The sequence below is a fragment of the Pipra filicauda genome, unplaced genomic scaffold (genome assembly GCF_003945595.2).
Source record: "Pipra filicauda isolate LSUMZ 115617 unplaced genomic scaffold, ASM394559v2 scaffold80_size11013439_pilon, whole genome shotgun sequence".
Lineage (NCBI taxonomy): Eukaryota > Metazoa > Chordata > Aves > Passeriformes > Pipridae > Pipra > Pipra filicauda.
This window is the reverse complement of record NW_024104987.1, coordinates 1855728-1868388: the sequence shown is the minus strand read 5'-3', so window position 1 is coordinate 1868388 and position 12661 is coordinate 1855728. Positions and strand designations below refer to the sequence as shown.

At 47.9% G+C, this 12661-nt stretch overlaps 1 protein-coding gene across 1 annotated transcript; it reads right to left on the bottom strand.

Annotated features, from left to right (window-relative positions):
• Positions 1–267: 267 nt before the first annotated feature.
• On the bottom strand, positions 268–6445 carry LOC113985137. The gene is made up of 4 exons (XM_027715715.2): positions 6374–6445; positions 4760–4805; positions 1707–1916; positions 268–925 (listed from the first exon to the last, which is right to left on the bottom strand). The coding sequence occupies exons 1-4, from the start codon at positions 6416–6418 to the stop codon at positions 537–539; spliced, it is 690 nt and encodes a 229-aa protein (XP_027571516.1). The 5' UTR covers positions 6419–6445; the 3' UTR covers positions 268–536.
• Positions 6446–12661: the final 6216 nt, after the last annotated feature.

Genomic DNA, 12661 nt, shown 5'->3' with positions numbered 1-12661 from the left:
CAAGGATGGGCCTCCCAGATTTCCAGGCTTATCCCCTTCTCCATCCTGCCCCCAGACACCAGGACACAGAGCAGACCCAGCCTCTGCTTCCCTGCTCCCAGGTGCCACGACCTTGGGAAGGTCCCACTGACATCTCCTTGGGAATGGGGGATTTGACCCCGAGGTTTTGGGTTCATCATGGCTCATCCTGAACAACCTTCAGCCACAGCCACATCAGCTGCTAAGCAGTGATGGAAATGTCACCTAATTCCAGTGAAAACTGCCTTTATTTGCTGAGGTCCCCCCTGTTTTTCCCTGTTAATGCATAAAGGATGATATAACACAGCACAGAGAAAAAGGCTTTTTCTGTCCACTCAGTCAATGGTCCAGAGCTTTTTCCAGGTGCATCTTTCCAGTCACAATTTAACAACCCAGATCTGAGGCTTGCAGCTGCCCCCAAGCCATTTGCAGGGTTCTGTTCACTGACACTGCCAGGTCACTGCACCCCCAGGTGTCCTCCAAGCCATTGCTCTGGATGTGGGGCAGGTTGTGAGTCTCTATTCATTTCCAGGAGGCCCTTCCAGCACCAGACCAGCTCCCTGGGCCATTTCCCTCACCACACAGCTGGCAGCTTCCCAGTAGTGCTCCGAGAGCTCCCTGGCCAGGCCGATCTTCTGGATGTTCTCCCTCAGGTTCCCCTCGAGCCGTACCTGGTCCAGATACTCGGGGTTGGCAGCTCTGATCCTCTCCTCCAGCTCAGCCTGGCTCTGCAGCACCGAGGAGGTCATTCCCTGGAGCACAGTTCTCCCAGCAAGGACACGCTTTGTGGAACGACTCAGCTCCTCCACCTGCTGCTGGACCCGCCTCAGCTCCTCGGGCACCTCCTGCTCCTTCACAGCCAGGGAAAAGCTGCAGCCCTCCATGAGCACCTGCACCTTGTGGCCACCTGGAGACACAGAACAGCATCTATCCCGTGACCTGCCTCTGGCTGGAGCCCAACACAGGGGTGTTTAAACACTCTTGTTTCTGCAAAACTGAGCAGAGGACGCAGGAGCTCCTCAGGACTGACAGAAAACATCCATAAAATGAGCCCGTGTCCAGTTTCCTCACCACTGAGGCTGCTCTGGGTGTCTGTGCTGTAGAGCAGAGGTGTTCACCAGTAGCAACCCAACAGATCCATTTCTAAGTTCCTTAAGGAGCTCCTTAAGGGACCAAACCCACCCCTGATCCTGCTGCTCTGCCCTCCCTCCATGAAATCCGTGCTCTTTCTGCCTGGCAACATTGGAACCACCTTTTCTGTTTGCTCACTGCTGTTGGGTGAGGCTTTTCTCACCAGGGGATTGCAAATCCAGCCTAATCTTCCCCGTGACACCTCATTGTTCTCCGGGTCAGGTCCCCCCAGGTTTGGGGCCGGTTCTGTGGTGTCACAGATGTCACAGGGCAGGGCTGCCAGGTTGGTGCCACCTGAAGCAGCACCAGAAAAGCCCAATCTCACAACATGTGAGGTCAACCAGCCCAGTTAGAGACATTCTATTGCACCATAAAGCAGAAAGAAGATCTAAAAATGGCCAGAATCTCCACAACACCTGAAATCTGTGCTGTGCACGTGACGTGTGACAACAACAGGGCTGCTGTGCCATGGCAGCTCCTCCCAAAATGCTGCTCATTCCAGTGGTCCCAATAATTTAACACTGGTGCCAGTGAATTCCCAGCTCTGAGCTGCTCACCGTGCTCCTGCTGCAGGGTGTCCATGCAGGCTGTGAGGGCAGCAGTGGGGGCACAGCCACAACCCTCCCTCAGCCTTTTGGCAGCCCTGAGCATGGCACAGTGGGCCTCGTGCTGCCCGTTGAAGGTGGTGGCAATGTCAGAGAACAGGGTGTCGATGGCCTGGACGTTCACCAGCTTCATGGTGAGGGTCCCCTCCTTGTTGAAGACCCCTGGGGAGACGAAAAACCCAAAGGCATTTCAGAGGTGGAATAGAAGAAACCAAGCAGGGATGTGGGGAAGGAGGTGAAAGGTTGAAAACTTGTTTGGAGTGAACGTGGCACCCTGACTGAGATGCCACAATGAGACCCTTGGTTTGGATTTGGGAGTTCTTCTGTCACCTGAAATCAAAACTTTGCAAAAGGAAAGGGATTCTGGGCAACTTCAGCCCAGGCCATTTGGAGCAGGAGTTGGGGGGAGCACTGAAATGGCTGAAACAGCCCATAATAATTAAACCCAAAGTGTAAGAAAAAATGAAATTACTTCAGTTTGAAATGTGAATTGAGTATTGAATCATTCCTGACTCTGTGAGTTTTGGAAATGCCCCAGAGACAAAGAGCTCTCCATATTTAGGAGGAGCACAGAACCTGTTATCAGGTCTGAGATAAGATCGTGATGAAAAGCTTTCCACATCCAAATCCAAACGTGGGATATCACCAGGCCACGTGGCTCAGAGGGAAGCAAAGAACCCTTTGGTGAGGAGGTGAGAGAACCCCTCAGTGTGGAGGTGAGAGAACCCTCAGTGTGCAGCTCTGGCTCGTGTGGCTTCCCCAGGGCTCTTCCTTTGCCAGGAAGCAAAAAGACAGTGGGTTTTTACACCTTGTAGCTAAAAAGCACCTTTTTTCCATTAAAACTGGAGAGAAGATGCTGGTTTTCAGCAGCAGAGGATCCCCCTCAGTAATTTGTCACACCTCCAGCAGATTGAAGCTTTTCTCCACTAAGCAAATCCTCCTTACCCAAAGATAATCTACAGGTCAGAAGTTCCCATCCCTCTCAGACCACACTCAGTCCGGGGTCATTTTAATCTGAATTTGACACTCAAAATCCTCAAGCAGCTCTGGGTGTTGCACCCCCAGAGCCCTAAAGGAGCAGCTCAGTCACCCAAGTGGAAACCAGAGCTCTGATTCCCTGAGAGCTGTCCCAGAGCAGGGTTTGTTTGACAAACCTGCAGAGATCTGATTGCCCAGCAATGGAACACACGGAACACACGATCCAGTCGCTCCCAGAGCTTCCAGCAAACGTCAGGGAGGTTTGGTTTTTTTATAGAGGGAAAACTCCTGGCTCGGTTTTGAACAATAAAATCTGTTCTAGTGCCTTTCCCTGTTGCCAAATTAGTGCTGAGCGTGCTTTGCTTCGCTTCTCTGTTTTGCTTTTATGTGTCTAAGTTTCCTAAAAAAAAAAAAAAAAAAAAAAAAACAAGAGGGGGAGGAGCAGGGAGGGAAGAACATGGAGTTTTTTCCAATAAAGTGATGAATCCTAATGATAGAAATGAAGAGTCTGTTCTCTGGGGTGCCACAGAAAACCAAGATGTTACTATAAATTTGTAATAGGATAAGAGAAGGAAAAATAACTTTCTATCAACTTCCATCTCATTCTGTAACATTTATTTGAAGAATTGATGAATAAATAAATAGTTCATTAAACTACCCTGAAGTGTGTTGTTTAGAAGTGATTTAAGGAATGTGCAGAGCAAAGTCTGAGCTAATAACTGATCCCATTAAGCCTCCTCAGCACTCCTCCCTGGCCTCTTTCTCACTAAACAAGTAGGACTGGCCTTTGACAGAAACACTGGTTTGTAAGAAAATTAAAATATTCCCATCAAATGCCTTGCTTTCTGGAGAAAAGCTGATTTTTTTTCTCAAATAAAAAAAATATATCTTAGAAAACATTACAGGGGTTTGTCTTTACTGAAAGGAAAAATATTTCATCAAACACCCAGAAGAGTCTGTTCAGGAAGATCAGTTTGATGTTTCTTGGGAGGGTGTTTCAGCTTGTCCTGTTTGGTCTGGGGGTGACTGTTCCAGGCATCTGTCCCCTCCTGGGATGTCCCCCTTCCCTCCCATGAGATGGGAGATGGGGGAGATGGGAAGGATGTTGTGGGATAAGGTGAGTTGTCCCACAAAGGCAAACTGTGCTTTAATTCACCCAAACTGCAGCTCCCACAGGCTCAACAACACCAGCCTGGAATTTCTTTTTTTTTTCCCAAGGAGTTTAAAATTCAATCAGTTTTAATTCAGCCAATTAAACAATGTTCCTTTGACCCCCACCAAAACTCGGGTTATTTGGAGCCTCAGGAACATCTGGCACGAGGGGCTGGCAGGGAGCTGGCCTTGGGTGCTGTGCTGGAGAATTTATGACTAAATGAACATTACAAATGGAAAGTGTCCTCTCACGAGCCTCTCAGGCTCCTCTGCATGGCCAGTAAAGTCAGCACATCCAACCAGGGCTGGAAAAAATGCCCTAATTCCCTCTATACCTTCTGCTCCTACAGCGTTATTTTGATCTTCCCTGGAGCTCCTCTGTCACAGAAATGATCCCCTGCACGCTCTGGAAATGATCCCCTGCACGTTCTGCAGCTTTTTTTAGTCCTGTAAACAAGTTATTTTGGGGGATCTTCGAGTTTTCCTGCGTTCCTACCGGATTTAGGATTTTTCACTTCCTGTCCTAAGTTGCCCCAAAATGGTTACCCAGGAGCTGCCCTGCAGGGACTTCCTGGGAATTGGGTTCCTCCTGGATGAAAAGCACTGTGTAAATGCAAGATCATCCCCATTTAATGCTCTCTCCTCTAACCCCACGTTCACAGGCTCTGGCAGGGGGTCCCCACCACTATTTTTGGTTAAAAAGTGGGGTGCTGACAACCTGTGCACGTGCACTCCTTGTGTATCCGTGTGCAATGCCAGTGCTGGGGCATTTTTGGATGAATCCCAGGATTTACTCATTATCACTTTAACCACTGTCCACAAAGAAGGGGGTGAGGGGGTGAAACATCCAAAGAAAATAGTTCCAATCTCATTACCAATGTTTCGACAGGGCTGCCTCGTGTTTACAGGAAGGTGCTCCCGCTGTGAAAGAGAAAGAAAGTCACCATTTTTTTTTGCCAAAAAGAGGAGGAATCGGCTTTCTACGGGAATATTCTTTACGTGTTCTCCAGAGGGAAATGCTGCCCTGGGGGGAAAGGGACCCCCGGGCAGAGCAGGACAAGAGGAGGGTTTGGATGAACCAGCATGAGGTCAGAACTCAGTGGACCACACATTCAGGGAGTGCTTGAACCAGAAGAAGGAAAACCTGACGTCAAAATACCTGCTAAAATTCCAATTTGGAAAGTCCTGAGTCTGGCACGGCGCCAGCTCCTCTCCCCTCTCCCCTCTCCTCTCTCCCCTCTCCCACCAGAGTCTGGACAACTTTCCCAATGTCTTGTGCAGCTCCAGCAGCTCCACCATCTCCCCTCCCCACCGTGGGTCCTGAGCCAACATCCCAAGGCTGTCCCAAGCCTTGGCCACCCCGGAGAACAGGGAGCAATCCCGGCTGATCCATCGGGTGCTGCCTGATGTGCTGCTGGCTCTGTGCTCCCCCCAAGCCTCAGGGACATGGGGGGGGGGCTGTCCTGGTTTTACATCCCTGGAATTACCACCAGGAGTTGTGACCTGCCTCTCATCACTGCACCACACACTTCATAACTCGCCCACCAAACCCGGCCTGTCCCGGGCAGAAATGCTGGAAAAAGCATTTGCCACTCACTTCAGGAAGTCTTTAAAACTCCAAAAAGAAAGGGTCAAGAAATTAGGACTTTTTCTACTCCCTCAATTCCTGCATTTCTTGTTTATTTTCTGATTTATTTCCATTTTTGGGTGAATCTGAGGGCACTGACTCTTACCTGTCTGGCAGTGAGATACTGAACTGGAACTGGCTCTTAGAGCTACAGATCAAATCCTGCAGAAAAGTTTGATATGCTCACCTGAAACTGTCAAATTTCAGGGGTTTATACCCAAAATTCTAAATATTTAAAATAGTAGCTATATCCATATTAAAAGCTGGATTGGGATAGTGGCAACATGACAGTAACTTAAAAGGAACAGTGTTGGCTTTACCCCTTGATTGGAAACTCAGTGAATAATCAGCAGTGATATTTGTCCTAGGAATGCTGCCTGTGTTAATAGATCAGAGGAGCAAGCCACTGCTAAAAATGAGACAGTTTGGAACATGTCCTCCCTTTAAAAATGAATGTAAAAATTGCTTTTAAAATATGAAGGAAGGAGACCAGAGAAATCCATTCATCACCTCATAACAATAATAATTCATACATTAATCTTGTGCTGTGACACAGCTGTAACAGGGTTCCACAGGATTTACCAGGCCAGTTACTCTCTGAGATGCGTCTGGAAAGTGAATATAATTATTGCCCAAAATTCTAAACCAGCTGAGTGTAATCCCTAAATGCACACACGGTTTGGGGGGTGAGACTGGCACACAGGGAAGCTGGGGCTGCCCCAGCCCTGGGAGTGTCCATGGCCAGGTTGGAGGGGGCTTGGAGCAACCTGGGCTAGTGGAAGGTGTCCCTGCCCATCCCACAACCAAACCCTCCTTCCCTCCCCTCCTCTGTCCTCCCACCGAGGGGAAGCTGCTTCCTTACCTCTTCTGGAGCAGCCGAGAGGCAGCAGCAGAACAGGGCAGGCATGGCAACCTGAAAACAGACCCCCAAAAAGGGGGGACACGGGAGTAAAGAGTCTTTTGGGGACCTTCAAAGAGCTCTCTCACACCGCAGGAAAACAACAGCAGCAGGATTGCAAAACAACTGCAGCCCAAATATAGTGAGGAGTCCATGTCAGGGCACGTCCCGGTGCTGAATGTTCCCTCGCCCAGCATTCACTGGCAACATTAAATCTGCATTTGCCTCTTGGCAAAGCAATGGATGTGATAAGTCGGCTTCTCTCCCTCTGTAAATAAATTTGGGATTATCAGACAATTGGGTTGCTCTGGATTTCCTCCCTCCTGGTTCTTCCTGGACAGGGAGAGGCCGAGGGCAGCTCGGATGACACGGGAGGAGCAAGGCCAGCCCTGGGGACAGCAGGGCACAAAAGGCATCTCCCTGAGCAAGTGTCATCATGAAAACACGGGGCTGCACCCACACAGGGGATCTTATTGTGTCAAAAAACCCGGTGGATTAGGGCTGGATGTTGGGATCTGAAGCAATGCTCACCTTTGCTGCTTCCACACTGGGGCTGGAGGATGATCTTCTACAACCCTGTGTGTCAGCACAGGTTGTCTCTCATCTCCACAGTCTAAGTTTTTGTGAGCATCTCTGTCTCACCCTGCACATGCTGATTGGGCAGTTCAGTAAATATTATTGCAATAAACTGGACAAAACTCAGCCTTCCCACTGCAAACTAAGAGTTAAGTGGTGCTTACCAGAGCGGCACTGGGAGCTGCAGCACACCTGAAAGGTTAACTCTGACAGTGCCAGTGGTGACCTGGAGCAGCAGAGCAAGAACTCAGGTCCTCCTTGAGCCAAAACAAGAGCTGGAGATTGGCATCTCCCTCTTGGCTCTCCAAGGAGCCCTGGATTTTTTGGAGGGCTCCCGAAACGCAGCTCCACAATCCCTTTCCAGCCAATAAAAGGCAGAGGCACAGATTCATAAAAACTTTCTGCGTCTCGTAAAACACAACATGCAGTTGCTAACTTAGAAATTCAGATCTTTCACGCTCTTGGCTGGATGGAGATGGAGACTCCCAATTGCTTGTTATAAACCACAATGTGCTGGGTTGCCTTGTTGGGGTTTTTTTCCCCCCAAACCCCCTTCCCACCCCTGCTCTGACATCTTTGCTCTTTTTCATACCAGTCTCTGCCAGCCACAGATCCTAAGTCATAGGTAGGTTTTTGTTTCAGCCTCAGGTCTCCTGCCCATCCTCTTACTCACATAAAATGGTGCAATTTATTTATTGCAGTCTGGCCACAGTTGTTTTATTCATCATCAGTGCAGAGCTCCCGTGAAGGACGCCCAGGAGAGGCAATATCATCTTAACAAAACCATCCTGAGGAAAGCAAGCTGAGAAGCCAGGGAGGAACTGTCAGCTTAGATACCTCCAGTGTGTTTCTGAGATGATATTCCTTCCAATAAACCATTATTTAGGATAATGGTTTATATATATATATATATATATATATAAAATAAACCATATTAGGATAATGAATATACAGCCTGGGAAGGGAAGAAGCCACATAGTAAACAGATGTGGGAGAAGTCAGAGAGGAAAAGCACCAGTGGCAGGCAGCAGAATTAAGGTAATTAAGCTATGGCAGATTCATTAAGAGATTCACTTTTACCTCACATAAGGATCTGGGATGAAAGCATCACTGCCCTGAGAGGGTGGGCACATCCCACAGGGAAATGGTCCCTCTGTTCCATGGATGCTCAGATGCAGGCATGGAGGGGGTTGAAGGGAGCAGTGCCCCTGCTCCAAGAGCTCCAAGACAGCCTGAGGGCTCCTGATCCTTCCTTGGGAAGAGGATTGTCTGCCCACAGGAACAGGGCACATCTGGGTCCTGGGGCTCTCCAAAGCTGATTTTGCAACGTAATTTTGATCAACTAAGGCAACTTCTTGGGTACTGGCTACTCATGGTGTTATTTAAGGATTTACAGGGGAAAAAGGACAGATGAGCCTCACAAATCAGTGCCCTGAGCAAGCTGATGTGAGGGTAAACAACCCTTTTTCACCAATCTGAGCTATGTTTTGTTTTACTTTCACTGAGATAAGATTGGGAAGCACCAACACATGTAATTGGGCTTTGTGGCTGTAAGTATTCACCTAGTTTGACTCTTGCTATCTAAAATGATATGTGTGAGGGTAAATCCTAGTCTACCACCAGTGTCACTCCAGGATTTCATAAAGCCAAGTTGAAGTGCTGATACGGGCTCTCCATATTTTTTTTTCCAATTTGTTTTCCAGTCAATATCCAAAATCCTCTGAAGTTACATTAAAACCTGAGCCATTGACAAAAAACTGTTATTCTGCTCCCAGCCTACCTCTGTAGCCCATCAGTTTTACTCCTTGTGTAGAACATTAGAAGGGTCTGCACGCTTGGGAAAAAAAAAACCAATCAAAACAACCAGCTGAGGTACAAAACTGGCCTGTCTCACCATGACATAGTGCCATGAGGTTCCCAGACTGCTGCTAAGAAAACACAGCCCAGTGCCCCTGCCCAGCTCTGCCTCATCTGCCAGGAGATGTTGAAATTGGGCCCTCCTGGCGCTGCCTTTATTTACCACAGTGGCGTTGACTCCATGTGAAGTGGCCCTTTCCATTTGGGTTGCCTCAGCCAAGGTCATCATTGCGTAAAGCAGGAGCCCACAAATAGCAAGGTCCTGCTATTTCTGAGGAGAATTACTAGTTCTGTTTGCATCAGGGCCTGGGAGGAATCCCTGCTACACTTGGGACGTGGCAGAGCTGACTTAGTCAGACTTTCTTGGATTAAGGAGAAAGAGAAAAAAAAAAAAAAAAGGAGAGTCAGAACGATGATGAGTCACTGCTGAGGGAAAATGTGCTCTGAAGCTGCTCATGGAAAGAAAGCTTCTTAAAAATCAGATGCTGGGCCTCCATAGACACCTTTTCTATACATTGATACAGACATGAGAATAAATAGGTGTTTATAAAGAAAGATTCAAGTCCACTTGTACCCAGAAATGATTGTCTGTAAACAGATAGCGCTAAATTCTGGCTGGAGGTGAGATAAAGGGCACAAAACCAATCCCAGAAACAAGAGTGTCCCACCTCCAGTGGGATTTGGTTTCTCCTGCTCTGCCTGATGAAGGTTTTACAAGATGCTGCAAGCCCTGGTCTCTCTCCATCCCTTGAGAGCCCTCTCCTGCATGGTCACACATGTCAGAGAGACACCCCCATAAAACCCAGCTGCAAAGCAAGCAGGCAGTTCACAGGTCTCCCAGATCACGCTGACACCGAGGTCCTGCAGCAGAGAGATCCTGCCTGTCGGACCCTGTTGGTGGAATGTCATCAATCAGAGGATAATGGACAGGAAGGTGGGTGGCTGCTGATAGTTTTGGCTCATTTAAGGGGGTTTTGGAAGGCTGCCAGACTGCGTGGAGAATTTTTGAAATGTTTGAAACAATACCAGCTTTACAACGTTATAAAATCCTGGGGTGGCTCCAGTGGGTTCCAAACTGGCTCCGGGCCAGTAAAACCTCAGGATTCCAGTCAGCTGTAACCTGGACTCACAAGTGTGTCTGAGGTCACCCCTGGAGCCCCCCCCGGGGTTTGTGCACCCCCCTAAAGCACACGATGTCCGTGGACTGGAGCTTGTGCAGAACCTCAAAGCCTCCATCTCGTCCCTTCACGGCTTTGCTGCTGCAGTTATTGCCCCTCTGTAAGTGGTGGAGATGCCCTTCCCTTCAAACACAGATGTCCTGTTGTGTAACACCGAAATAAAACATCCACTGATGCTCAGGTGGGGCTGAATGTTCCACCATATCTCAGGTTGGAGGCCAAGATGTGTCTTGTCACAAAGGGAAATGATGTGACATGAAGGACAGACAGATCTCTGCAAGGAAATAGAGTAGAATCATGGAATCATGGAATAGTTTGGGGTGGAAGGGACCTTTAAAGGTCATCTAGTCCAACCTCTGCACAAGCTCCAGTAATGTGCAAAAGGGAACCTTAATGAAGCAGATTTGATGTGGTTTCGTGGGCACGGTGGGATACAGTGGAAAGTTGGACCTGATGATCTTGGAGGTCTTTTCCAACCTTAATGATTCTGTGATTCCCTAAGAACGAGGGCTGCAGTCATCTCAGGCAAACCATTATTCCTGGCTTTGGCTTCATGCTTTGTTTGCTTCTCTTTTGTTTTCCAGTGCCTTGTGCCCATCAGTTTTGGACACCTGACCCTGCTCAGCAGGAGCGATGGCACAGGGCTGGGCAGGACCACCCCTCCTGTGCCACCCATGGCCCCCACACAGCTCCCATCCAGACAGCTCCTTATTCCAGCCCCTTCCCAGCCACAGGTGTAACTCCCATGTCCTGGTGTAAGAAACTGCTCCATGTGTAGGATAAGCAAGACCACAACCAGGATCAGTGGTTTGTAAATAATTACTGGGCTTGTTTCTGCTGAACTCCACTTGACTGATCAAAGCAGTGAACTAACTGTACTCATATGAGCAAATATTAAGTCACAGACCAGGTTCCTTATCCTCATCCACAGGAGGTAGTCACAATTCTATTAAAATTAAGGAAACTTTGCTGTGCTCTCTCGAGAGCTCTAACATTGAGGTCTTTCAGCTTTTTAAGAGCAAAAGTTTCCCATGCTGCTAAAAGTGATATTATTTAATATTATTAATTTAATGTTTCTTGTTTTGATCTTATTTTAGTCAAATATCATCCTGGATTTTTATTGTTATTTTGTGCCAGAAAATCATTCCATTTCCAAAGGACATGCAGCTCAGACACCTTTATTTATAGGAAAGTAAAACCTAAACCTGGAGCTATCACTCCCTCCCTTCTGTGTTTCCACAAACATGATTCCTCCCAATAGAAAAAACAGTAGAAGTAACTTGTCATAATATCATTCCTCAAAGGGAGCCTGATAACCCCAGACACTCAAAGCCACGTTTGCAAACGAAACCCACTAAATGGAAACAGAACACTCGAAGATTTAAAAATTAACCAGTTTCATTGTTTGTCCTTCCCGTGTTTTAAAAAAGCCCTTTCATGGCATGTTTTGTTGTTCTGTGAATCCAGAGCAAAAATAATCAATGATGGGATCCCAGACTGTCACTCCAACCTCGCCTGTGTGACTCTACAGAGGGGAATTCTACCTCTGCAGAGGGATTTTCAGTTTTCTTCGAGGCAGAACATCTTCTGATGGATCTCTGCTCTCTGGGAGCAGTGACAGGACCCCAGGGAATGGCAGGGTGGATCTCAGGGAAAGGTTCTTCCCCCAGAGGGTGGTTGGGCACTGACCAGGCTCCCCAGGGCAGCGGGCACAGCCCCGAGGCTGCCAGAGAAGAAGGGGGGTCCCTAAGTGTGTGTCTCTGGGGACTAACTCGGTGTAGCTGCACTCCTGGGCGCAGCCAAATGGTTTAAACAGCAGACATTAACCTTGAACCTGCATTTCCAGTCAGCTCTCAGCCTTCCCAGGCAGTTCTCCCAACATACCTGCAGAGGATCTGAGCCCTCAAAGCCTCCTGCTCACTTCATCAGCCGCACGGCTCTGAAGTTATAAAGTCTTTTTGTTAATAAAAATTATACTGTGATTATATAGTGGCTTAAAAAGCAGTAACGTTAGAAGCCCTTTCAAAATTCCCATAATACTAAAATAAAATATATGCTATTTTGAATTCCCAGAAATCTAATCTGTTCTTGGAAGTAAACTCCTGGTATATAATCACACACTGCTCCTGAGTGAACACACTCCCACCTCTGATTCACGTTTATGTTGTGAGTGGCTTTTAATGACAGAACGGGGGAATATATTGTGGTTTCACACATACACAGATTTTACAGTCACTTATTCCTAACTAGGAGATAGAGAGACATGGCAGGGAAGGATTCTTTCCTCCTTCCAAGGTGCTCACTCCGAGCACAGGAGGTGGTTCCCTGGATTGTAACGTAATATCTTGGAACCGGTTTTATATCGAGGAGGAGGAAGATAAAACGACTAATCCCGGGGCTGGCTGATGGGAAATTGTTTTAGGAGAGTTCGTTTCAGCCCTAATACCTGTGATTTGGGGCAACTGAGCACTTGGTTTGTTGCCTCACCACAATAATTCATCAAATTACTGCTCTTTCCCTGCTCAGTGGGCCTGGCTGGTGCTCCCTCATCTCAGTGTGTGTGGGAGCGTTTAACCAACAACTTCACTGGAGCAAATCAGTCCAGTGCACACCTGAGAGATGTGTGTGTCTTTATTCTGCC